The 26,563-nt window shown below is 38.3% G+C and overlaps 1 protein-coding gene across 31 annotated transcripts; it reads right to left on the minus strand.

Moving 5' to 3' along the window:
- Nucleotides 1-26,545, minus strand: LOC121974582. 31 transcript variants are annotated; one of them, XR_006110035.1, is made up of 4 exons: nt 26,258-26,545; nt 26,072-26,153; nt 25,923-25,994; nt 1-282 (listed from the first exon to the last, which is right to left on the minus strand). XR_006110035.1 is itself a non-coding variant. In XM_042525706.1 (4 exons), the coding sequence occupies exons 1-4, from the start codon at nt 26,462-26,464 to the stop codon at nt 259-261; spliced, it is 390 nt and encodes a 129-aa protein (XP_042381640.1). In that variant the 5' UTR covers nt 26,465-26,545; the 3' UTR covers nt 1-258. The 31 variants fall into 31 exon arrangements, 8 of the variants coding, with proteins under 8 accessions (XP_042381640.1, XP_042381636.1, XP_042381637.1 ...); XR_006110041.1 differs by having other exon boundaries at nt 26,072-26,171; XR_006110042.1 differs by having other exon boundaries at nt 26,253-26,545.
- Between the last annotated feature and the right edge of the window lie 18 nt (nt 26,546-26,563).

The following is a 26,563-nucleotide window of genomic DNA, read 5'->3' on the forward strand; positions in this document are numbered from 1 at the left end:
TTACTACGACGCGTGTCTTAATTTTAGTGAGTTTCCAATCTTTATCAATTTGGGGTGCCTTGTGACATGCAAAAAGGCCGACACCAAATTTTGGACATCCATTGGACAGAAAATTGATTCTGAATCTGCAGAATCAGATATAGAAAAAAATGCTGAATGAACTTCCTGGACAGTGACTAATTACTCCATAGATCTTGAAATCTGCTACTGTTCTGGAATTTTGATACAAGAAGTTAACAAGGGGAAGAAGTGCAGAACTCATTGCAGTACTCTCTTATACTCCTGCAAATTTACAAATCTGCAAATTAGTTGAAGTGTTGGTAGATTCTGAAAATTACAGACTTAAGACTAAAATTGCTGAAATCAGAATTTCAGAAACCAGTTTCAAGTCTGTTTGTTGACAGTTTGGAATGATGTAAGAGCAAGACATAAAAGATAGCCAAATCTGGAACTAAGAAGCTGATTATGCAAAGGAGGATGACAATAAAAAAAAAGAGACAGCAAGGAATGCAATCATAACTCTGGAACTGAATTCTGATTTTCAAAGAATGTTGAGTTTGTGCCAAAGTTTTCTTGATATCTCTAATTCAAAATGGAAGGATGAATTGTGCCAAACCCTTATGTTGTTTCTAAGTTACGACACTTGGATTCAAATTCAATTCAATGCTAAATGGAATTGAAGTTTTGGTAGCTGGAATTTGTGTACAACAGAATTGTTCAAAAAGTTCAAAAAGAAAGGATATGCAGAATTCCTGCTAATGAGGCAAATCTGTGCCATTTCGGAAAATGAGTTATGACAAGCTAGAATTGTTCAAATCTGGAAATTTTTGGAGGATGAATTGATAGGGTTCTTAAGAGGCTAAGTGAAAAGGAATTGGAATTTTTAGTGGTTAAATGATGACTAGCTGGCACAAGGTCAGGAAGCTGTATAGAAATTCTGGAAACCTGTAAGTTCTGTGATACATGATGTTTAGAGCCATTGGATCACTGAAAAATTATAATCCAGCTGTTGTTTAAGCAGTGTTACATGATGATTTTGCTTCTCCATAATTTACAAGATTTAAAACTGAGAATTGGATGCAAAACAGACACACAAAGCTGTGAACTAAAACTGGAAATCAATTTTGCAGTTTGGGTTTTGAACTGATTCTGTTTTATGCCCATTTTATATGCTATCTTTGTACATCAATAATTAAAAGTCAACATTCTGTTATTCAGTGGTGAATGAGAGTCTTTTTACAGATCTTCTTTTGGAATTCCATCCATCAGAAATTCCTGAAGCTGGAATTATAAAACTGTTCAGTGCCAAATGGTTCCCTCTTCCAAGTTGATTTCCGGAAATTGATGTTACATATCTTCCAGATATTCTATAATTCAAAGCCTACAATTTCTTTGAACATGATCTCTGAATCAATTTCTGAAGTTATTTCTGGAACTGAAAATATAGAAGCTGCTGATTTCTGCAATCTAAGATGGAATCTGTTGGCAGAACTTTGCAAATTTTGTAGAGACATGGGAATTCAGCTGATAGTTGATGTAGCTGATGCTGAGGAAGATCTTAGTGTTACATATCAGTGGTAAGAGTAAATTTTGAAGAAAACTTGAAATGATACTTTAATTAATTGCTGAAGCAGGAAGCAGGAAAGCCACACAGAGACAGCTTAATCTAATTTCGGAGATGGATGAAGCTACAGAATTTGAAGAAGAGCAGGATGCTTCAGTTTGTTCTCCGTTACTATGCAAAACTTAAAAAATGGAGGAGGATAGAAAAGGAATGAGTGGTGGATGTTCATTAACTGTTAGATTGCTTGAATTTTTGCAGATTGTGCTGAATTAGAATTTAGATCAGTGGCTGTGACTCATGAAATTCCTAATGGGATGGGTACGGAATTATCAAATTTGTATCACAATCATTTCAAAATTCAATTTAACCATGTTGTCAACTGAATTCAGAGAATTATGACATGTTTCAGAATTCTACAATTGATATATAAGATGTAGCAGAATTTGTAAGTGATATGAAGATGTAGCAGGATTTGGTTGTTGAATGCTCAAGGGGTTCCGAGAGCATTTCTGTTATTTCACAGCAGAGAGGAGAATGTTTGAAGCTCGGTTTGGTTTGTGGAATGATACGGTTTAGATTTCCTTGTTCTTGTCTTTAATTTGTTCTCAAACTAGCTCAGATCATCAGATCTGATTTCCTTTACCTTGCAATTCAGATTTTGTTTCAGTTTTGATATTTGCTTTCTTTGATTGTTTGCAATTCAAACCCTGTTTAGCTACTAACCTAGTTTACAATTACAGTCATGTTTTCTGCAATTCCTTTAGTTTTTAGTCTTCAATTCAGAAAATCTTTGTTCTAAACTTGGATTTGTTGTGATAGTGATTGAGTTCAAATGATGAAAGAATCACTTAGTCTTAACATTGATACCTCTGTTAACGTTCTTGATTGAGGTTGTGAATTGAAGTTTTGCTAATTAATGGATTAGTTTCAATGATGCAAATTTGAGGAGTGAATGAATTATTGATCTATGAGTGTGATTCAGAGTTGAATGTTAGCTCGATTCATGCAAGATTTGTTTGGTTTCAAACTTTAAATGTTGATTTCTTATTTCAATTATTGTATCTTAAGTTCTGTGATTGTTAATTGGATATATAGTGATTGTCATTTGACTAAATGATGCGTAAAATCTGAATTTAATTGTGGCATATTTGATGAGGAGGAAATGGATCATGTTTAGATGAGAATGAATTCTCTTTGATGCTATTCTTGACCTAGTTGGAATTAGATTTTGATTGAAACCAATTCTAGAATTCATACACACTTACTAGTGCTCTTTGGAAAAATACGACTTGGGACTCCTTACTACGACGCGTATCTTAATTTTAGTGAGTTTCCAATCTTTATCAATTTGGGGTGCCTTATAACATGCAAAAAGGCCGACACCACTCCTCCAGTTGCTTTCCTCCACTCACCAACTGCAATCACTTAACTTGCCTTTGACCCACCAGGTTTTCCCACCAATTGTTAGGTCCGCAGGCCCAACTGGACTTCAACTGATTGTCAGGTACCGCGGACCCAACCAGACTTCTCTCCAGATATCAGGCCCTGCTGACCTATCTTGACTTCCATCAACTATTGGATCCCGCGGACCTGACTGGATTTTAGCCTGGTGTTAGGTTCTTCAGACCAATCAACTCTTGCACACTTGGTAGAAAGGTTAGACAAACACCACATCTAACTTTAACTTATTTGTCATACATCAAAACCAGATTTTTAGTACAATCTGCATCAACAACATGGTGTTTGTTTGAACAAACCAGCATCACCTTGCATGTAGGAGAGAAAAAAAATTGTTTGCATGTAGGAGAGAGAAAAACGTTACATGAAGATGAGAGAGGGAAATAAAAAAAAAGTTTTGGATGTGTCAGATCATCCACATTAGATGTCGCCCACAGTCATCAGGTAAGAGTGTGTAGGGTGTATATATAAAGAAGAATGATACCCTGCACACCTTTATATGAGCATCTGTGGGTGACGTCAAACGTGTACGATCTGACGTGCTCAAAATCAATTTTTTTTATTCTCTCTCTCATTTGCATGCAACTCTCTTCTCTCTCCTATATGAAAGGTGGTGCTGATTTTTATAAACTAGCATCAAGGTGGAGCTGATATTTAAGGACTAGCTCCAACGTGCTAATCTTTAAAGACTAACACCAACACTTTGGTGTTGGTCTATAAAGACCAACATCAGTGATCATGTCTGAGAAACTTAACAAAATGGAAAACTGGGGAGAGAACTTAATGTTGATGAAAAAGAATACCTGAGGACCTCCGATCCGAGAAAATCAAAGCGGATCCGGAAGAAGAAACTCACAGAATACCTCCTTGTGCAAAGACCTAAGGGCGGAAGGAAGAATCCCCTAAAGAATACCAGGATTTGGAGCTTTAACGACCTCCTGCGCACAAGAGACCAGCCAACACTATTGTCAGCAACTTAAGACTGGGGTGGGAATCCCTGGCTAGGCCCTTTGACGCTCAAGTTAGTGATTTCTCTTGGTGGTGAAGAAGGAAGAAGGAAGAAAATGAACAATCACTCTAAATTAGGGTTTGCAATAGAGGACTATGTGTGTTGTAAGCGTCAGCATACCTGACCAATGAAGAGAATTCCCCTTTTTATACCACTTCACCTAACCTCCATAGTCATGAAGTGGACCCCAGTTTGTTAGAGTTTGTTATGAGATGACACAAGCCATATACTTGCAGAAAATAGTTTTTAAGGAATCTTTCTTGTATCCCAGATGAACCCTCTTTGTCGCTTAGTACCTGCAGAAGAGTTTAGAAACATCATTCCCGTCAAATTAATCAACCTGTTATACAATCACATGTTGTAGATATTTTCATAAGCTATTTATGAATATTTCCGAAATATTTGTTCTCGCACTGTCTTATAAGTTTTTACTATGTTATGGACAACCCCATATTATACTATGATTCGTATCGGACGGAATTGAACCTACGTTATGTCCGGGCTAGTTATTATTACTATTCAACATACGTCCTACTCGTCCAATAATATACTATAAATTCTATAAGGCTTTGTTTCTTTATATACCCAAGCGATCATATACATCTGACCTATACTAGTCTATATCCAGATGTACTAATTCAGACAATTCCGGCCTATCTATCTTAAAGTGCAAGCCCGACCGACATTGACCAATCTTTCTTAAGGTATTATCCCGGCCAATATTCATGTTTGCTTAATTCTGCTATCTCCTTTCTCCTTCCCACCGGGGACCTACTAAACCTAACCTATATCACTAGCCTTCTCTTCAAGTCTAGTCGAAAGAGGAGTTAGCCGACTGACTAGACATGAGTTTATATTTAGTTGAGTTACATAGCTCGATCGGGCTTTGCCTATTGAGTGTGTGCAGAACGTCTTTATTTTTTTTTTAATTTAACTGATGACATGCTCTAAAGTTGTATAAGACTAAATGCTTCAAATGCGATCGATATATTATACTCGATCAACCCCTTTGACCTTGGCCGATACTGACCTATCTTTTATAGATGTATTAACTCAGCCGATATTGGCCTACCCTTTATAGTCATATTAATTCGTCTAATACTTCATACACAACTAACCCTTATTCTCTTCTTTCTCCCTCTAATCGGGATCTACCAAACCTAACCCATACTCCTTTATTGCACTTGGTAAACTACACACTTTTTCCAGAATTTCCTTGATTATGATTGACTTTTCAACGGTGAAAGAATGTTGAAAGCATATGACGAGACATTACCAACTCCTACATGATTTGATTTGTCGCGTTCATCATAAATGCCCATTTATGGTCATCTGACGCGTGTCTTTTCTCTCATCTCTGTAATACCAGCTTTTGCTCGCTTCCATAATCAACAGTGTCTGTTGAAAAAAGGTATTTTGATCTAACGGTAGCTATATGTTCTCTCAACCCTAAACCCTTCATCTTCTTGTTGACTTTGTCCCTTTTTCTTTGCCTTAGCGTTTTTTCTTTACTGTAATCTTCTGATCAATCTTCGCGCTTGCCTTCTTCTAGTGATCTTCTCTTTCAACCCTCAGTAAGTAACTTGTTTTTCTATTAATCCTTACTTCCATCTATGGCTGAAGAAGCGATTGCCCTCTGGTATGTTCAAATTTCATCCTCTTTCAACAAGGATACTAGGCTTACTATTCGCAGGCAATACGAAATCCCTAGGGACTATGGTATCATAATCCTTAAACCAGATGAGCATCCTCATCGTCCCTCTGTCAACTGCGTAACTTTCTTCAGGGCTCAATTAATAGGGGGTTTAAGATTTCCCATTCCCTTTTTTTTAATCGATGTAAGCCAATACTTTGACATTCTTCTTCAACAATTTGCTCCTAATGTTTTTCGTTATTTGTGTGGCGCCTACATGTTGTTTCGTATATTCAATATTCCTCCTACTCCTCAAATTTTTTTCATATTTTCTTATCCAAAGGGGGCAGAGCCAGGTGTTTTTCTTTTCCAATCTCGGACTAAGATGGTTCTTTTTCATGATATGTCTTCTTCTCTTAAAGCCTGAAAATCTCGCTTCTTCTTTATAAAGTTTCCCAGACCTATTCCTTGGTCTCATGCTTGGAGATCTTCTTTACCTCCTTTGCCTGATATCAAGGAGTTTTATCTTCACCCTTTTTTCCCCTTTATTATGAAAAGTTGCTATGTCGTCGCCTTTCTATCACTAAATGGCTACGGAACGACCTTATGTATCTATTTAGTTTGAGCCCGGTCAAATTTAAGATACATGACTCCTTAGGTAAAGTTCTGTTTCTTCTCCTATTAATTTTTACTAACTAAAACCTTTTCTTCTATTTTGTGTAGTGGTTGATTTTTATGCTGCTCTGATTGATGAAGAGCTACGTATAGAAGAGGCCGAACTTCATGCTAAAGAGCAAGAGCTTCTTGCTACAATTAATCAAACCCCCTCAATTGGAGTTTCAGTTCCTCTGGTCGAAGCTTCCAGCTCCCAGGTGGTTCCTGAGAGTTCTAAGGGTCTTCCTGCAGAAACTTCTGATATTCCTTTGCCAGCTGCCTCTTCGTCAGAGGCTGTTGCTCCCTTACCTACCGCTTCTCTTCCTATTATCAAACTTACATCCCCTGTAAGCTCAGAAAAATCCCCTGCTGAGGTTGCCCCTGGCAAACGTCCGGGACGCAAACTCACCAGAGCTCCCCCTTCTAAAAGGAGACTCATCCTTTCTGCTGAAAAGTTACTTTCAGAAGGTTTTGCTCTTACTACCCTTCCCTCTACTGAGCCTACTTTGGTTGATCTTTATCCTTCCCTTATTTTCTCTTCCTCTCCTTCTTCTAGCAGTACTACTCCCGGTGGTACTTCTTTTACTTTTCCCTTATCTTTACCAGAATTTGGGTCTTCACCTTCTTCATCCTCTTCTTATTTGGTTTTCGCTCCCCCTTCTATTCCAACTTCTTCTTTTTCTACGAGTTTTTCTTCTATTCCCGTCCTCCCTATATTGCTAGGAGGTTCTTTTACTACTGCTCGAGAGGAAATTCACCTTCTTTGGAGGACTTACCCCTTTCGAGATAATCGATCAATTTTTCCATGAGGAAATCAAGGTATTTTTACTATTATTTTTTTATGGTTTATCCTTGACTATTTTATGACCCATTCTTATGTTCTTAGCGATGGATGACCAATATGGGTCTAGCTCGACTAATAAACAACTTATATTCGGAGAACAAGAAGTTTAAACAACAGGTTGCTGAGATGTCCTCTACCAAACTTTCAGAAGAATCTAGGAAACAGTATGAAGCCCAGCTTGAGAGCTTTCAATCTCAATTTAAATCGACTATGGACCTCAACAATGAATTATCTTCCAAATTAGAGAAGCAAATTGCTGAGACAAACAAACTGAAGTCTGATTATGAGTCTGCATTAGCTGACAAACTCAAAACTCTATATTTGAAAGATGATGAAATAACTTCTTTAAATGTCTCCTTGAACACAGCCAAAACAGAGGTCTCCACTAAAGATGCCGAACTGAAGTCTGTTGGACCCCGTGGTTGTTTTGATGTGATCAACTAAGCTGGTTAGGTCCTGCTTTATGTTTGATCCTTGTGTCTGAGTGTGCAGGAGCTTAGGAGCGCAGGAAGTCGAGCGGAAGACGCAGCTAGCGAGAAGGATGACACGGGAAGGGAGCCGACGGGCTCGGTGCGTCCGAAGGACGAGAGAGCTGCGGAAGAGTACACCGGTGGACGAGAAGAACGTGCGCGACGTTCGAGGGACGTTAAGCCGAGGAGGAAGGCTGCCCGAGGAGAAGGCCAGAAATTGAGTTCGAGTGAGCCCTATTTCGGTTGGCCAGAATCACCCAAAAGAAAGGAGCTTTGGAAGTTGAAGTAAAGAAGTAACTGAGCTAGAAAATCTGCTCAAGGCGCCTTCATCATGGCTTGAAGGCGCCTTCACCTTGAAGGCGCCTTCAACTAGTCAAAAGTGACCGTTTATGCACGGATAGAGTTTTATCCGTTGACTCGGCTGGAGGCGCCTTGGACCTCTATTGGAGGTGCCTTGGACCTCCGAGATAGACTTTCCAGGGGCTATAAAAAGGCCCCTGAAGCTAGGAATTAAACATGAATTAATGACTCAACTCTGTATTCAATTCCTAGCAACTAGTGAGCGTTCTAAGTGTGTAAAAAGGCTTCTCCGCCTACAGTGAAGGAGACTCTGCTAGTGCGATCCTCGACTGCCTTGGATTAACAACCGTTTTGGTTGTAACCAAGTTAAACTTCTGTCTCTTCTTTTATTTTCCGTCTCAATTTTACTTATTATTACTGTATTTTTGAGTTGAAAGCTTTGATGAGGGTATAGTTTAATTTTGCAGTCAATTCACCCCCCTCTTACTAGTCTCCGCTGCACCAATAATTGGTATCAGAGCCAGACCGCCTCAGAAAGACTAACCGTCGACTGAAGCACAACGATCAAGATGATGGCCGGAGCGAATATTCATCCCCCGAACTTCGACGGAGACTTCGCGACGTGGAAACGCCGGATGGAGGTATTTTTCAAGACAGAATTTGATATTTGTTTAATCATGAAATATGGCTATGCAGTTCCAAAAGACAAAGAAGCACTCAACTGGACAAAGAAGGAGCAGGCCAAATTCGTGGCCAACGGAAAGGCGGAATTCCACCTACTCAGTGTGTTGCCGCCCCAGGAGGTAAGTCGGATCGGGAGCTATGATTCCGCTAAAGACCTCTAGGACAAATTCCTAGAGCTTCACAAAGGTACCTCAGAAGCTAAGCTAGCAAGACGTGACATCCTCCGGACCCAGTTAACGAACTTTCGGATGAACAACGGTGAGAAGATAGCGCAACTCCAAGCAAGGATTAATGAGCTAATAACTCAACTAAGCAATCTTGGAGAAGAAGTATTGAACCGAGACTCGATCCGGTACGCGCTCAACGCCTTCCCCAGGACTCCAGAATGGGCGTCCTTAGTAGATGCATACTACATCTCCAAGGACTTCGAGGTAAGCACTTTAGAAAATTTATTTTCAACTTTTGAACTTCACGAATCTCGAGTTGCAGAGCCCAGTGGAGTAGTGAAGACTAGTCAGAACATTGCCCTAAAGGCAAGATCAAATAATTCTGTCTCCGAAGCCTCGATCGACCAATCGGAAGTGGCACTACTGGTAAAGTGTTTCGATAAGTTTTTTAATTCTAATAAATTTAGGTCGCAGACAAAGAGGCATCAGCAAATAAAAAGAATAGTTCGTTGTTACAACTGCAAGGAAGAAGGGCACATCAAAGATGATTGCCCAAAATTAAAGAAAAAGGAGAAAGAGAAGGAAAAGACAAAGTACAAGAAACCCGAATCCTCCAAGCAGAAGAACCTGAAGGCCACTTGGTCAGATTCGTCTTCTTCCGAATCAGATGTCGAAGCCTTCTCTGGGTTAGCACTAATGGCTAAGCATCAGCTGGAAGAAGAGTCAAGCTCAGAAATGAGCATAGATGAAGGGGGAGGAACTTCAGACGAAGAAAGCGACGATGAAGGGGGAGCATCATCGAGTCAGGTAAGTCAGGTACGTAATTTAACACATACTCAATCGTTTCAATTTATTAAATCTCTTTCTAAAGATTTATTCAAATTAGAAAAAGAAAATGCTGAATTGAAATTGAACCTAGCAAAAACATGCCCACTAGAAATGTATGATAATCTAAAATTAGAAAATGAAAAATTAAAAGTTGAAATTGAGAAATTGAAGAATAATGATGCATGCTTAAATAAATTTCCAAAATCAAAATTAAGAATTTATGAAAAATTGAATTAGTATAATAGAAAACATCAAGGACAACTTAGGAAAGTCCCCAGAAATTATGTACCCCCTAAATTTTTGAATAACCCAGTAGGAAGGAATCTATACTGGATTCCAAAATCCTTACTAGATTAAATTTTTTTTTTAAGACTTTTAGAAGAAAAATTAAACGTTAAAATTTCTTTATAAAGCTTTGTCTAAAGAAGTGGTTATTGCTCTAATAACCAAAAAGGCCTAGTGTCTCGTCACGATCTGGAAGTTGAAATATTGAAATAAAATGTTTAATTAACTTTATGAAAAAGCATTAAAACTAGAATTAAATAATGCTTTGAAAGTTTTCAAACTTTTTTTTTTTTTGAAAATTCTAAAAATTAATTTTGACTTAGAAATTATTTGAGAAATTCTAAAAAATCAGTTTACTTAGATATTTTTACTCATTTTTGCTTAACTTAAAAATTTGCTAAATATTTTTTTAAAATATCATATTCTCTTATTATAATCCCGTTTTTGCTGTGATCAAAGGGGGAGAGAAAAGTACAAGCTCAGGGGGAGAGAATTTTTTAAAAATTTAAAATAATTTTGAAAAATAATATTTTTGAAAAATTGTGCTTAACTCTTAATTAAGTAGTTGCAATTTTATTTATTGCAAACTTATCCTTAACATGTTAGTTTAGTAGTTTTCTTTAAACTTACTGTTTGTCTATTTTTACCCTAACTTGAACTTGGGTTGATGCACATCAAAAAGAGGGAGATTGTTGGATCCCGTGGTTGTTTTGATGTGATCAACTAAGCTGGTTAGGTCCTGCTTTGTGTTTGATCCCTGTGTCTGAGTGTGCAGGAGCTTAGGAGCGCAGGAAGTCGAGCGGAAGACGCAACTAACGAGAAGGACGACACGGAAAGGGAGCCGATGGGCTCGGTGCGTCCGAAGGACGAGAGAGCTGCGGAAGAGTACACCGGTAGGCGAGGAGAATGTGCGCGGCGTTCGAGGGACGTTAAGCCGGGGAGAAAGACTGCTCGAGGAGAAGGCCGAAAATTGGGTTCGGGTGAGCCCTATTTCGGTTGGCCGAAATCACCCAAAAGAACGGACCTTCAGAAGTTGAAGCAAAGAAGTAACTGAGCTGGAAAATCTGCTCAAGGCACCTTCATCACGGCTTGAAGGCGCCTTCACCTTGAAGGCGCCTTCAAGGCTTGATGAAGGTGCCTTTAACTGGTCAAAAGTGACCGTTTGTGCGCGGATAGAGTTTTATCCGCTGACTCGATTGGAGACGCCTTGGACCTCTGTTGGAGGTGTCTTGGACCTCCGAGATAGACTTTCCAGGGGCTATAAAAAGGCCCCTGAAGCTAGGAATTAAACATGAATTAAGGACTCAACTCTGTAATCAATTCCTAGCAACTAGTGAACGTTCTAAGTGTGTAAAAAGGCTTCTCCGCCTACAGTAAAGGAGACTCTGCTAGTGCGATCTTCGACTGCCTTGGATTAACAACCGTCTTGGTTGTAACCAAGTTAAACTTCTGTCTCTTCTTTTATTTTCTATCTCAATTTTACTTATTGTTGCTGTATTTTTGAGTTGAAAGCTTTGATGAGGGTATAGTTTAATTTTACAGGTAATTCACCCCCCTCTTATCGGCCTCCGCTGCACCAACAAAGTCTTCCCAGACAGCTTTAGTTGTTTACCAAGCTGGTGAAGATGATCATTTCAAGGAGCGGGCCACAACCATAATTAGATATACTGAATTCAATAGGCCGATTGTAAAATCTATTTTGACAACTTATACTGGCGGAGCTGAAGGAGCCGTTGAGCAATTACGGGAGAAAGACTTCTTGTCCCATAATCCTCCTCCCAACTTCTTGGATCGACGCAAGATGATTGATAATAGGCCTGATAATCTGTTTCCTCAATTATCTATAGAATAACCCTTTTACTTTACTCCTGATTACTGTAAAGTTAACTATGACTTGTTATGACAGTTCCTATCAGAAACAAGTTTATTTTTGTGAAGTTAAACTTCTTATTCGTTTTTGGTGTTAATTTTTTTTTTTTTGTTAATGAATTTTCCCGACCACTTGGTTTATATGCCTATTTTATGCTCTTATCTTTTTGTATTTATATGTTTAAAATTATTCTTCCCCTGTTGTCAAACTTGTTCTTTTCATTTATGGTGGTTTACTGCCTCCTTCCTGAATTTATCCCCTTTTCGTAACTGGCTTTCTCTTGTTCACCTTATCCTAACATGCCAAATATTGCCCGGTCTATTGCTATTAGCTAACTATATTTAAATAAGGTCCTAATTTTTAATCAGTACATTATAATACCAGTAATCTCGACCGGTCTATTATAACCGGTCGATTTACCATTATGTTTACAAATATCGTCCAATACTTTATACTTGATTAGATTTCGTCCGATCTAGTATAATCATCTAGGTCTGTTGTTTAATCAGATAGGTAGTCTTAAGCTACCCGATCGACCTTATACCCGACCGATTTTCCCCATACCTCCTTGAATCTTTTAAGAATCAGGTACGGAAGAGAGGAAAACCTATCGCGTTTTCCGAGAATGATTGTTGAGCTTATCACCCTCTCCTTGTGATCCAACCTTCTTTTTGAATTTGATTTCATTCCTCGATGATATCACCTCTTTATGACAGTTATAATTCTGTGTGTTCTTCTTTGTTGGGTTTATACTTTTCTTTTCCTACCCTCTTTTGTACCTAAGTTCTGCACGAACTATCATTGGTCTTTGATTTTCTCCTTTTCCCAGTTCTTCTTCCATCTCTATTTAAGGGATTTTGGTATAAAGCATAGAGGAAGGGAAAAAAGTTTAAGACGCTATCTTCTGCTTCCAACCTATCCCTTCCTCTTCTTCTTCCTTTGTTCGCCTTCCTTCTATTATTCAGCCATGACCACTTCTTCCCCAGCGTGGTTTCTTTCGTGTGCTTCTTGCCTTAAGCATGTGATTAACCATGTCATAGATAAGAAAGGAAGTTTTATTTTTTGTTACAAAACTTTCCTTTTTTTGCCAAGACCAAGGAATATAAAAGAGAATGAGAGGGTGCCTCACCCGACAATACATCTTCTATTCCTCTCCTCTCTTCCTTGGTGGTGGCCGACCCGTACTCTTTCTCTCTTCTTCTTTGTTTTCCCTCTTGGTGGCCGGCGGCATATTGGTGTGGAGATCCATTGATGGTCGGTTGCTTGAAGGAGAAGAAGAAGAGAAGGAGGTTCTCTTGTCTAGCATCCCTTGGAGGAAAGTTGGTGGCCGAACTTCATCATCTCTTGGAGAAAGTTAGTGGCCGAAACTTGGAAGGAAGAAGAAGGCTTGGGTAGATTCTCGTCTTGGTAGATTGTCGCTCACACGACGTCCGAGATAAGAAAAGGAATACAATAGAAGATCAAGAGGTCTATAAGATACAAGAGGTATAACTAGTTATAAGTTTGTGTATCATAACTAGTGCATCCTTTTGTATAGATCTCGTAAAACCAAAAACAAGAGGTTATCGATTTTAATTATCATTTTTGTTTTCGATATTTGTTTCGATAATGTGTCCCTATTTTAGCCTAGCTTTTGTAAACATTTATTTTTTGAAATAAAAGAATCACATTGGTCAAATGTCTACATTTATTTGTTAAGTGTAGTTGTTCAATTAATTTATATTGTAGATAACATGATGTGTGGTGTCACGCACAGAAGATCATGTTATTAGTTCTTTATAAATTATAAACAGTTGCTCACGACTAAGATGGAAAAAAACAAATCATTGGAATAGTCATAGTGTAATTAGGTATTAGTTTATTTTGACTAATAAATTACACTAGTATACTATAAGTGTATTGAGTAGGACCATTTTAGGTAAGTTCTTTTTATACTGACTTAATAAAAAAACTAGACCTTAGTTATTATGAAAGTGTGTACTCTTAATCCTAATATAATAACAAATATATATATTTAATATTTATTTCTTCAACTTATCAAAGGGTGAGATTTAGCTCGATAAATCAATAGACCCGATAAGTTGGGAAATGATATTACTTATAATGTGTGTTGTTGATTATAGAAGAAAACTGTGTCTTAGTAATCTATGTTGAGAATGCCCCCAAGAGGAGCTCATAAGGATTGTCATGTTAAACCCTGTAGGTGGACTTAGTCCGACATGACAATGAGGTTGAGTGGTACTACTCTTGGATTAAGATATTAATTAAAATGAGTTGTCAGTAACTCAATTAATTAGTGGACATTCGATATCTTAAACACAGAGAGACTAACACACTCATGATAAGAAGGAGCCCATAATGTAATTTGGGATTGGTGCGGTAGTGCAATAATAACTCTCTAGTGGAATGAGTTATTATTGATGAACTTGAGTTGTGTGTTCAGGGCGAACACAGGATACTCAAGCTCGTCGGAAGGCCAAAACTAATTTCTCCTCTAGGTCCCTATCGTAGCCTCAATGAAACCTTAAATCCACTCATATAAAGCTCATCTTGGTTTCCAAGAGGAGGGTCGGCCTAAGGCTTGGTGACCAAGCCAAGGGGTCGGCCACCATCTTCTCTAAAGGGGCCGACCACAAGTTTTGTAAAGGGGGCCGACCACAAAATTCAAACTAGGAGGGGTATTTTGAATTTTTAAAATCTTCTCTTTGTAGATATCTACAAGTTTTAAAAGAGAGATTTTAAAATATAAAACTTTCCTTATTTGAATTAAGCCACATGGTTTAAAAGAAAGTTTAAAAGTTTTAAAACTTTCTTTTTTTAACCATCCTCATGATTTTAGAAAAAAAGGAAGGGAGTTTTAAATTTGAAATTTTCTATTTTTGTAACCATGTTTAAAAAGGAAATTTTAGAAGAGAATTTTTAAATTTTAAAACTTGGTTTTAATTTTTAAAACTTTCCTTTTTTAATATCCACTTTAGGGAATTAAAAGAGATGTTGTAAAATTTTATAAGAGTTTTTTCTTCTTTGCTTATAAAATTTTTACAATTTTTTTTTTCCTCTTTTAAGGGTCGGCCACCCTTGCTTGGTGCCCAAGCAAGGGGCCGACCAATCAATGATTGATCCAATCAATGATTGAATCAATCAAGAGAAAGGAAAAGGTAAAATAAAAGGGGAAAAAGAAAAACAAGAGGAAGATTTAATTTTTGTAAAAATATTTTCCTTATTTACTTTGGACAAGTAATATAAAAGAAGAGGAGGGGAGACCTCATGATACATCAATTCTTATTCTCTTATTGGAGCTCTTCATTGTGGCTGACCCCTCTCTTCTTTCTTTTCCCCTTGCTCTCTTTTGTTCCTTGGTGGTGGTGGTGGTCGAATACTAGAGAAGGAGGAGGATCTTTGGGTGGTGTTTATCTTGGATGATCATCGCCCACACGACGTCCAAGAGGAGGCGAGGAATACAGCAGAAGATCTCGAGGTTATTAGCATACAAAGAAGAGGTATAACTAGTAATTATTTTCCGCATCATACTAGTTCTTCTTTGTTAGAATTCCAAACACAAGAGACATATGATTATAGAATTTCGGATTTGTTTCGAAGTTGTGTTTTTTTTTGTTTTTCGAATTTGTGATTTGATTGTTCTTTTCGGTTAAACCTAATGTTATTTTAGGAAATTAAATATTGAATTTCTATTAAAGGCTTTGTCGAGGCAGTGGTGGATGATCCCATACCCAAGAATGCCTAGTACCTCGCCATGTTTGACCTGGGAGCCGATTTTAGAAATAAATATTTAATCAACTTTATAACATAGGTGGATTTGGATCAATAGTGTTAAGTTCCGCTAGCGATCCAAATCTAAACCATCAAGAACAAATAAGTTAAATTTGGAATCAATAATGTTAAGTTCCGTTTGCAATTCCTAATTTAATTTCTAAAGAACACAATAGGTTGTTTAGGAAAGGTTCGACACTTGTACAAAATTTTTGTACAGTGGAACCGATACGATCTTCTTAGGACCAACCAACAATTGGTATCAGAGCTAGGGTTTGCCTCTGTGTGTTTTGGTTTTCAAATAGATTATGCACATGTCATACATAATTTAGGCAGGATAATAGTAGGATATGCTAACTTTGTGGTTGCAGACTTCAACTATTATGACATATAGATATTGTGTGTGATTGGACCTTTGGACATGTCAAGGGCATTATTTCTGTGTGTGCATGATTGTATGTGACTAATATAGCAGGAGCTGTATTAGCCCTATGATTTTAGAATGTTATTTTCGATTTAGATTACATGTACATTCCTTCGTGGAATATAGGATCGATATATGTAAAATTCTATTTTTATCGCGGATCGTATCCTTGCGAGGCGTGGTGATATTGGAAGACCAGAGGCGCAGCGGAATAAGTAGCAAGATAGATGCAACGACTAGACCCGATGACGGTGGCTAAAGATGGCAGCAGCTAGGGTTGGAGCACACGGAGGACAGTGATGGAAAATGCCATAATAGTTGAAAAATTAATTTCCAAATTTATTGTTTTTATTTACTGTGATGTGTGTGTGTGCATGTGATGTATGTTTGCATAGGTTAAAATTCCTCACCTTAAATAACTAAGTAAGAGAGAGATTTTTAAATAAATTTCACGATCTCTATTACTGGTTTGTAAGTGATGCAAACAAACTTGCGCGTTGGCTCTGAGTGCCTTCCTCCATATCGGATGAGTTTGTTTGCAGATCACTAGATCAAACTTCCATTTTGGATGACTATAGGAAATTAATCAAGAGCGTGTGATCTTCCCCATCGGAAGGGGCACAATCTTATTAATGGACTAAGTGTTAAGTAATGGTAAACACTTAGGCACATTTAATAGTATCCTCCCCATCGGAGTCATTGCTATTATTTGTGTGACCGAAAGAAAATCAACTATTAATTTTATTTGTCAAAAAGTTAGGCTGACAAGAATAAAATTAATGGGTAAAATCTCCTCTTATAAATGTTTGATTTTGTATACGTCCACACTATCGTGGCATACAAAATTCACGATGATTTGAGGTGTTGGTTAATTTAAATAGTATTGTTTGAGGAATCAATATTATTCTAAATTTAGAGTATTGACCAAAATCTATTTTGTGATTCTTAGGATGACTTTCAACCCACTGACCATTATTCTGAAAGAGAACAGACTTATTGGTCTAAATTATATAGATTGGAAAAGAAATCTGGATATTATTTTAACTGCTGAAAGCTATAAGTTTGTACTGTCAAAGGTATGCCCAGATACACCTAACAGTGATTCTACCCCAAAGGAGATTGAGTATCATAAGAAATGGATAAAAGCAGATGAGATGGCGCAATGTTACATTTTGGCTTTAATGTCAAATGTATTGCAACATCAGCATCAAGATTTACCAACTGCTTATGATATAATGAACAATCTCAAAGAACTCTTTAGACACCAGAGTCGGACTGCTAGGCAAGAGGCAATGAGAAAGTTAATGACAACCACCATGTCAGAGGGGATACCCGTAAGAGATCATATCCTCAAAATGATGGCTTATCTGAATGAAATACAAGTCCTTGGAGGTGAAATCGATGGGGAAACCCAGGTCGATATTATTCTCCAAACGCTACCCAGAATTTTTGAGCAGTTCCGCCTGAACTATAACATGAACAAAAGGGAGTATATGTTGGCGACTTCTAATAGAACTACAGGCAGCAGAAGGTATATTTTGTCACAGTTCTCAGATTCACTATGCTGAAAATGGTTCTACTTTTAAGTCGAAAGGCAAGAAGAAGAAGAAACAAGTTGTTTCAACAAAGAAGGTGAATAAACCTCTAGGAACAGGACCAAAAGCTGGAATGAAGAAGCCGAAGGGCAAGTGCTTCATCTGCAAGCAGTCAGGACATTGGAAGGCGGACTGTCCTCGTAGAAATCAGAACAATAAAGGTATATCTCATTTTCTAGTAATTGAAACATGTTTAGCGATGTTATCTACCAGCACCTGGTGTGTAGATACGGGAGTCACTGATCATGTCTGCAACTCTTTGCAGGGGTTCCAGGAAACCCGACGACTATTTGAAGGAGAGATAAACGTCTACATGGGCAATGCTACTAAGGTGACGACTGTTGCAGTGGGAGACGTCTACTTATCTTTTGATAGGAATAGAAGTTTGATTTTAAGAAATTATCTTTATGTACCCAGTTTTAGAAAGAATTTAATTTCAATTTCTAAACTATATTTGGTTAGATATTTTGTTTCCTTCAATAACAATGTGGTTATAAAGAGAAATAGAGTTATTATCTGTTCTGGTGCATTGGTTGGCAATTTATATACTTTAAATCCAATTTCTCCCTTAAGGCAACAAATGAAAATTAATAACACATCTTCTAACTCTAATAAGAGAAAAGAACCTTCGGAAATGAACCAAACATAGTTTTGACATCTAAGCTTGGTCATATTAACTTAAGTAGAATTCAAAGGCTTATAGCCGATGGACTTTTGGGTTCATTAGAGTTGAAATTTTTTTCAACATGTGAATCTTGCTTGGAAGGTAAAATGACCAAAAGACCTTTTAAGGCCAAGGGGTATAGAGCCAAAGATGTGTTAGAACTAGTTCATTCTGATTTGTGTGGTCCTATGTCTATCCAGGCAAGAGGTGGTTTCGAATACTTTGTCTCTTTTATAGATGATTATTCAAGATACGGATACATTTACTTGATGCGCCGCAAGTCTGAGTGCTTTGATAAGTTCAAAGAGTACAAGGCTGATATGGAGAAACGTCTTGGTAAAAATATCAAAACACTACGGTATGATCGTGGTGGCGAATACCTCTTAGGAGAGTTTAGGAATTACTTATCAGAGGCCGGGATTCAATCCCAATTGTCCGCACCTGATACACCCCAATAGAATGGTGTGGCAGAACGAATGAATATGACTCTTATGGAGATTGTTAGATCGATGATGAGTTATTCAGAATTATCAAATTCGTTTTGGGGATACGCTCTGGAAACAGTAGCGCACATTCTGAACTTAGTACCTTCTAAATCAGTACCCTCTACTCCCAAAGAATTATGGAATGGGTGAAAGCCCAGTCTAAGACATATTCATATTTGGGGTAGTCCAGCATATGTGCTGAAAGCAGATGCTGATAAGTTAGAATTTCGTACAGAAGTTCGCGTGTTTGTGGGTTATCCTAGAGGAACGAAAGGTGGTTTATTTTATAGTCCTAAAGACCAGAAGGTCATTATTAGCACCAATGCCCAGTTTTTAGAAGAAGACTATATAATGGACCACAAGCCCAAAAGTAAAATTGTTCTAAAAGAAATAAGAGAGGACATCTACTTGATTACAATGATCAAGATAAAGTACCAGAGATTGCAACACGTGTCACATGTCTGTGACATGACGGTGCCTCGTCGTAGTGGGAGGATTGTGAGGCCACCAGAGATATTCGTGTTTTGGGAGAGTCTTGAATTTGATTCCGGGTAAACATGAACACGATCTCCGGACGTATATGAAGCACTCAAGATATAGATCACGATATCTTAGGCAATGAATTCTAAAATAGAGTCTATGTATTCTAATAAAGTGCGGGAGCTTGTAGAACCACCGGATGGTGTAAAAGTCGTTGGATGCAAGTGGATCTAAGGAAAAGAGGGACGGATGGGAAGGTAGAAACCTTGAAAGCAAGACTTGTTGCGAAAGGGTATACTTAGAAGAGGGAATCGATTATGAGGAGACCTTTTCACCGTAAGCTATGCTTAAGTCTATCAGGATACTCTTATCCATTCATATGGATTATGAGATTTGGCAAATGGATGTCGAGACATCCTTGAAGTCTTGAAGAAAACATCCATATGAAGCAACTAGAGATTCATTGAAAAAGACAAAGAACATCTAGTGTCTGGTGAATCGGTCCATTTATGGTGAAACAACCAGATCTTGGAACATCCGATTAGAAGTAATTCAGTCATATGAATTTGTTCAGTGTCCGGATGAGTCTTGTGTATACAAGAAGTGTAATGGAAACATGGTGGTATTTCTTGTACTATACGTAGATGATATTTTGTTAATTGACAACAATGTCAAAGTGTTATCGGACGTAAGGGTATGGTTGTCCAAACAATTTGATATGAAGGACTTAGGAGAATGTGCACACATTCTTGGGATCAAAGTCATAAGGGATCGCAAGAAAAGAATGTTGTGCTTATCTCAAGCTTCATACATAGATACAATCCTTGCTCGTTTTAGCATGCAAAACTTCAAGAAAGGTTTCTTACATTTTAGGCATGGAGTAGCTTTATCTAAAGAGATGTCTCCGAAGATATCAAAGGAAATAGAGGATATGAAGGCAGTTCCTTATGCTTCGGCTGTGGGAAACCTAATGTATGCAATGCTGTGTACGAGACCGGATATCTGCTTTACCGTGAGCATGGTTAACATATATCAAAGTAACCCTGGACAAGGACATTGGACTGTTGTAAAACATATATTGAAGTACCTGAGAAAGACTAGAAATTATATACTAGTTTACCAAGCAGACGATTTGCTCCCTGTAGGTTACACGGATTCAGATTTCCAATCAGATAGGGACAATAGTAAGTATACGTCAGACTATGTGTTTACTTTAGGAGGTCGAGCCATTGTATGGAGGAGTGTTAAGCAGAAATGTGTTTCAGACTCAACCATAGAAGCTGAGTATGTGGAAGCCTTTGAGGCAGCCAAAGAAGCTATATTGCCCAGGAACTTCTTAATGAACTTAGATGTGTTTCCTGGTTTGCCCAAAATCATCATAATTTATTGTGATAATAGTGGTGCAGTTGCAAACTCGAAGGAACCACGAGCCCATAAGGCAAGTAAACATATAGAGCGCAAGTACCACCTTATACGAGACATCGTCAAGCGAGGAGAAGTTGTCGTCGCCAAGATTGCAAACCTGACGGATCCTTTCACTAAGGCCCTTGAGGCAAGTGCTTGACATGTGGAGGAGATGGAAATCGGATGTATGATAGTGACAGCTTAGTCTTTTAGTATAAGTGGGAGATTATTACAGATATACTAAAAGCTAACTTTTGTAAACATTTATTTTGAAATAAAAGAATCACATTAGTCTACATTTATTTGTTAAGTGTAGTTATTCAATTAATTTATATTGTAGATAACATGGTGTGTGGTGTCACACACAGAAGATCATGTTATTAGTTCTTTATAAATTATAAACAGTTGCTCACGACTAAGATGGAAAGGAACAAACCATTGAAATAGTCGTAGTATAATTATGTATTAATTTATCTTGACTAATAAATTACACTAGTATACTCTAAGTGTATTGAGTAAGACCATTTTAGGTAAGTTCTTTTTATACTGACTTAATAAAAGAACTAGACCTTAGTTATTATGGAAGTGTGTGCTCTTAATCCTAATATAATAACAAGCATATATATTTAGTATTTATTTATTTAACTTATCAAAGGGTGAGATTTAGCTCGATAAATTAATAGGCTCGATAAATTGGGAAATGATATTACTTATAGTGTGTGTTGTTAATTATAGAAGGAAATTGTGTCTTAGTAATCTAGGTTGAGAATGTCCACAAGAGGAGTTCATAAGGATTGTCATGTAAAACCCTGCAGGTGAACTTAGTCTGACATGACAATAAGGTTGAATGACACTACTCTTGGACTAAGACATTAATTAAAGTGAGTTGTCAATAACTCAATTAATTAATGGACATTCGATATCTTAAACACAGGGAGACTAACACACTCATAGTAAGAAGGAGCCCATAATGTAATTTGTGATTGGTGCGGTAGTGCAATAATAACTCTCTAGTGGAATGAGTTATTATTGATGAACTTGAGTTGTGTGTTCGGGGCGAACACGGGATACTCAAGCTCGTCGGAAGGCCAAAACCAATTTCTCCTCTAGGTCCCTGTCGTAGCCTCAATGAAACCTTAAATCCACTCATATAAAGCTCATCTTGATTTCCAAGAGGAGGGCCGGCCCAAGGCTTGGTGACCAAGCCAAGGGGCCGACTACCATTTTCTCTAAAGGGGTCGGCCACAAGTTTTGTAAAGGGGGTCAGCCATAAAATTCAAACTAGGAGGGGTGTTTTGAATTTTTAAAATCTTCTCTTTGTAGATATCTACAAGTTTTAAAAGAGAGATTTTAAAATATAAAACTTTCCTTATTTGAATTAGGCCACATGGTTTAAAAGAAAGTTTAAAAGTTTTAAAACTTTCATTTTTTAACCATCCTCATGATTTTAGAAAAAAAGGAAGAGAGTTTTAAATTTAAAACTTTCTATTTTTGTAACCATGTTTAAAAAGGAAATTTTAGAAGAGAAGTTTTAAATTTTAAAACTTGGTTTTAATTTTTAAAACTTTCCATTTTTAACATCCACTTTAGGGAATTAAAAGAGAGGTTGTAAAATTTTATAAGAGCTTTTCGTTCTTTGCTTATAAAATTTTTACAAAGTTTTTTTTTCCTCTTTTAAGGGTCGGCCACCCTTGCTTGGTGCCCAACACCAAGGGGCCGGCCAATCAATGATTGATCCAATCAATGATTGAATCAATCAAGAGAAAAGAAAAGGAAAAATAAAAGGGGAATAGGAAAAATAAGAGGAAGATTTTAATTTTTTTAAAAATCTTTTCCTTATTTAGCTTGGACAAGTAATATAAAAGAAGGGGAGGGGAGGTCTCATGATACATCAATTCTTATTCTCTTGTTGGAGCTCTTCATTGTGGCCGACCCCTCTCTTCTTTCTTTTCGCCTTGCTCTCTTTTGTTTCTTGGTGGTGGTGGTGGCCGAATATTAGAAAAGGAGGAGGAGCTTTGGGTGGTGTTCATCTTTGAGGATTGTCGCCCACACGACGTCCAAGAGGAGGCGAGAAATACGGCAGAAGATCTCGAAGTTATTAGCATACAAAGAAGAGGTATAACTAGTAATTATTTTCCGCATCATACTAGTTCTTCTTTGTTAGAATTCCAAACACAAGAGGCATATGATTCTAGAATTTCGGATTTGTTTCGAAGTTATGTTTTTTTTTTTTTTCGAATTTATGATTGGATTGTTCTTTTCGGTTAAACCTAATGTTATTTTAGGAAATTAAATATTGAATTTCTATTAAAGGCTTTGTCGAGGCAGTGGTGGATGATCCCATACCCAAAAATGCCTAGTACCTCGCCATGTTTGACCTGGGAGCCGATTTTAGAAATAAATATTTAATCAACTTTATAATATAGGTGGATTTGGATCAATAGTGTTAAGTTCCGCTTGTGATCCAAATTTAAACCATCAAGAACAGATAAGTTAAATTTGGAATCAATAATGTTAAGTTCCGTTTGCGATTCCTAATTTAATTTCTAAAGAACACAATAGTTTGTTTAGGAAAGGTTCGACACTTGTACAAAATTTTTGTATAGTGAAACCGGTACGATCTTCCTAGGACCAACCAACAGTGAGGTGGTAGGAATATTGACAGAGGAAAGACTTAGAAATGGGAGTTGCGGACCTGGAACTAGAATTTGCGGACTTACGTACACCACAGACAGAGCCAACAGGAACATTACAACGAGAACTAGGGAAGGGATACCTGACGCAGACACACTGACGCTCAAATCAGAAAAATAACCAAGCGAAAAATAGAGAAGATGAATAGTAGAACAGTAAATGTGGATGTGTAGCCGTACGTACGTGTGAGTATACATACGTAAGCGTACCAAGCCAACGGAGAGGACCCCTTTTTATACTGTCTCTCATAATCTTCACATTAATGAGGCGATAGAGAAAGTCATGTGTCAGAATATGTCGGGTAATGGAGGATGTACAACAACCTTCTTATAAGCATAGGAAGGCTCCATTATGTGCATATGTCAGTAATGAAATATTCTTTGATAGGTTGTTACGATTCTTTGACAATATTGTCTCTTAGAGGGAGTCCAATAGGCCTGAAGTCGACTAGGTTTAAGCTAAGAACCATGCCCATATGAAGAGCGGGGAGCTGAGACCCATAGGTCCGATCGACTATGTGGCGGGGCGGATGTAGACTAGGAGTCGTGCCCCGGAGAGATGAGAAACTGAATCTGGAGGTTCGACCGGTTCTGGGTCCGGGGGATGTATGCTGAGAGACTTGCACAGGAGAAGTAGGTGTTAGGACCCTTGATGGCCGGCTAGAGGGGGGGGGGGGTGAATAGCCCCTGCATAAAATAACAAAACAATCATTCTCAGACAAATAACTTGATTAAAAGAACACTTGCATATAAAAATAATTAAGAAACTAAAAGACAAAGACTCAGCGGATTTACTTGGTTACAACTGGGAGATTGTTAATCCTAGATGAAAAAGCGTACTAACAATTCTCCTTCAGGCGGAGAAGCCTCTTTACAGCAGTGAACGTTTAGAAACAGAAAGCTAAACAGAAAATGAAGTGTGTACAAGTGTTGTATTGATCTTTTTTGTTGTTGTAAAGCTTTGGGAGCAAGGATGATTATATAACCTTGCTCGGGGCGCCTGGAAGGGTTCCAGGCACCTGGAGGGGGATAAAATTTTATCCCCTTCTCAACGGTCGCGGTCAAACGCGATCCGGATAAACTTTGATTTCGAGCGCCTGGAAGGGGAACCCCGGCGTCCAGGTGCCCGAACTTGGAAAGTCAACCATGTTGACTGTTTCAGTCCGGACCTTCCGCTCCGATTTCGCTCGCCTCGGTCCGGGTCTTCCGCTCTGGTTCCTCTTGCTTAGGTGATCTCGACCATTCGGAATAAGACTCACCCGAACCCAACTTCTGACCTTCTCGAGCAAGCTTCCGTTCCTGGCTTCTCGTCCCTCGGAAACGCCGCGCGCCTCCTTCTCGTCTGCTCGCATACTCTTCTGTAGCTCCTCATCCCTCGGATGCACTGAGCTTGTCGGCTCTCTTCCATGCCGTCCTTCTCGCTAGCTGCGTCTTTTGCTCGACGCCCTGTGCTTCTAAGTTCCTGTACACTTGGACACAAGGTTAAACATAACATGACCTAACCTAACTTGTTTGATCACATCAAAATAACCTTGGGGTACCAGTAATAGGGAGCTAAGTCTCGTATGTCCGGTCGGCTCTGGGCCCGACTGACTTTATGTTGAGAGACTTGCACAAGAGAAGTGGGGAGCTAAGCCCTATATGCTCAGCTGACTCTAGGACCGCCCGAGTTTATGCTGGGAGACCCTGCTTCTAAGAGGTGGTTTGCCCGGATACGTACACCATAACTTTGACTACCACCTCATCTTGATTGACCATCACATCAGCTTGACTCTCGACCCCACCTTAGCTTCTTATGGATAATTTATGCATTGATTATCATCTTATTTTTTACCAAGTGTTTTTGTTAAACTAAAGAGAGATTAATTTGCCACAAAACCATTAAATTGGAGGAATAATGGAGTTGTCATATTGTTTTGATCTAATGAACATGATCGTATTAATGATGCAACAAATACACAAATGTTTCTAACTCCCATCTCTAATTTTACTTCATTAGTATGGTAAATAGACATTATTGAGATTGTAGCATCTTAATTCCTCTTGTGAGATTAGTAGTTTGACGACAAAAGGCCTGCATACGATCTAGCTACCGAATATCTTTCCCGGTCGATTTAGCTTCATAGCTTACACCGGTACATCAAGGAGCCTTACGTGTTTGCATTTCTGATCTGTGTTGGTGGATCTTGCACAGTCTGTTAAGCCCTTTGTCTTCAGAATGTTTACCCCTTCTTGCAATGCAACATCAATCTGGCTCATTGAAGAACATATATCACTGGTGGTGCCATGGTCCATCAAGACATTCAAGGTTGAAGCAATTGCATTTGTTAAAATACTAGGTTAATCCTTGCTATTGGATAAGGACCAACCAAAACAATCAATGCTTATCAAGAAAAATGCTGCTGCTGCTGCATAAATTAGATTGATAATAGAGAACTCAAACTCCAGATAAACTTTTCCATGAACATGGGAAAAAAAATTGCACAAATGGATGTATTCATTCTTGTTATCTCCCTAAAATTTGTGTTCAATCAGCAAATTTGGTATAAATGGAGCAAATTCACATATATCGAGTAATAGACTAGTTACCAGAAAAAAGACAATGAAGTAATTTGCAACTCAATTTCAGGGACTACTTACAGATTCACCACTAAGATTCATGTAGGTCAGGTGTGTCTCCAACCATCCCTGATAAAACACTGAGCATTTAACCTAATAAAATCACAGTTCAAACATGACAAAAAATATAAGATGATGAAGATGATAAGAAAAGGAGCTTAGAGCTTCACCGAAAAGGGCTTCAAAATGAATGAATGTCATTGGAATGTCCTGTGCCTGGGCAAAAGCATCAATATTCATGTCAAAACCAACCTGCAAAAGTGTGAGGGACTGGTGTAGTTGGTTCATGCAAAAGTGCCGCCGTCAATAGGTATGAGATTGATTCTCAGCGGATGGGAAATGCTCAAACACCTCACCCATGTGACTCTAGAGGGTATCAAACATCCTTCAGGACACAGGAGAAGGCCGTGGAAGATGACAAAATCGTCTCTAAACTCAAGCACCTCCTCGGATGAGCGCGTCGGAAGAGGGGAAGGCAAAGGGAAAGGCCGGTCGTTGAAGGGGGCTCCGGCTGGCGGCTGGGAGAAGGAACTGCATGCGATGAGAGCCTTGAGCATGCGCATACTCCGGGATCGGGGATTGGAGATGACGATAAGGAGAGGGCGTGGTGCAGTCTCCGGTCCGTTATCGGGCCCACTATCGAAGAGAAGGATGAGCCCATG

This window comes from Zingiber officinale, chromosome 4B (assembly GCF_018446385.1).
Source record: "Zingiber officinale cultivar Zhangliang chromosome 4B, Zo_v1.1, whole genome shotgun sequence".
Lineage (NCBI taxonomy): Eukaryota > Viridiplantae > Streptophyta > Magnoliopsida > Zingiberales > Zingiberaceae > Zingiber > Zingiber officinale.

Coding starts and splice junctions, on each gene's coding strand:
- LOC121974582 (XM_042525702.1), bottom strand. CDS start 26,464: ATGCGCATGCTCAAGGCTCTCATCGCATGCAGTTCCTTCTCCCAGCCG. Junction 26,172..26,257: donor TACCCTCTAGAGTCACATGG/GTGAGGTGTTTG, acceptor CAACTACACCAG/TCCCTCACACTTTTGCAGGT. Junction 25,982..26,071: donor TCATTTTGAAGCCCTTTTCG/GTGAAGCTCTAA, acceptor TTAAATGCTCAG/TGTTTTATCAGGGATGGTTG.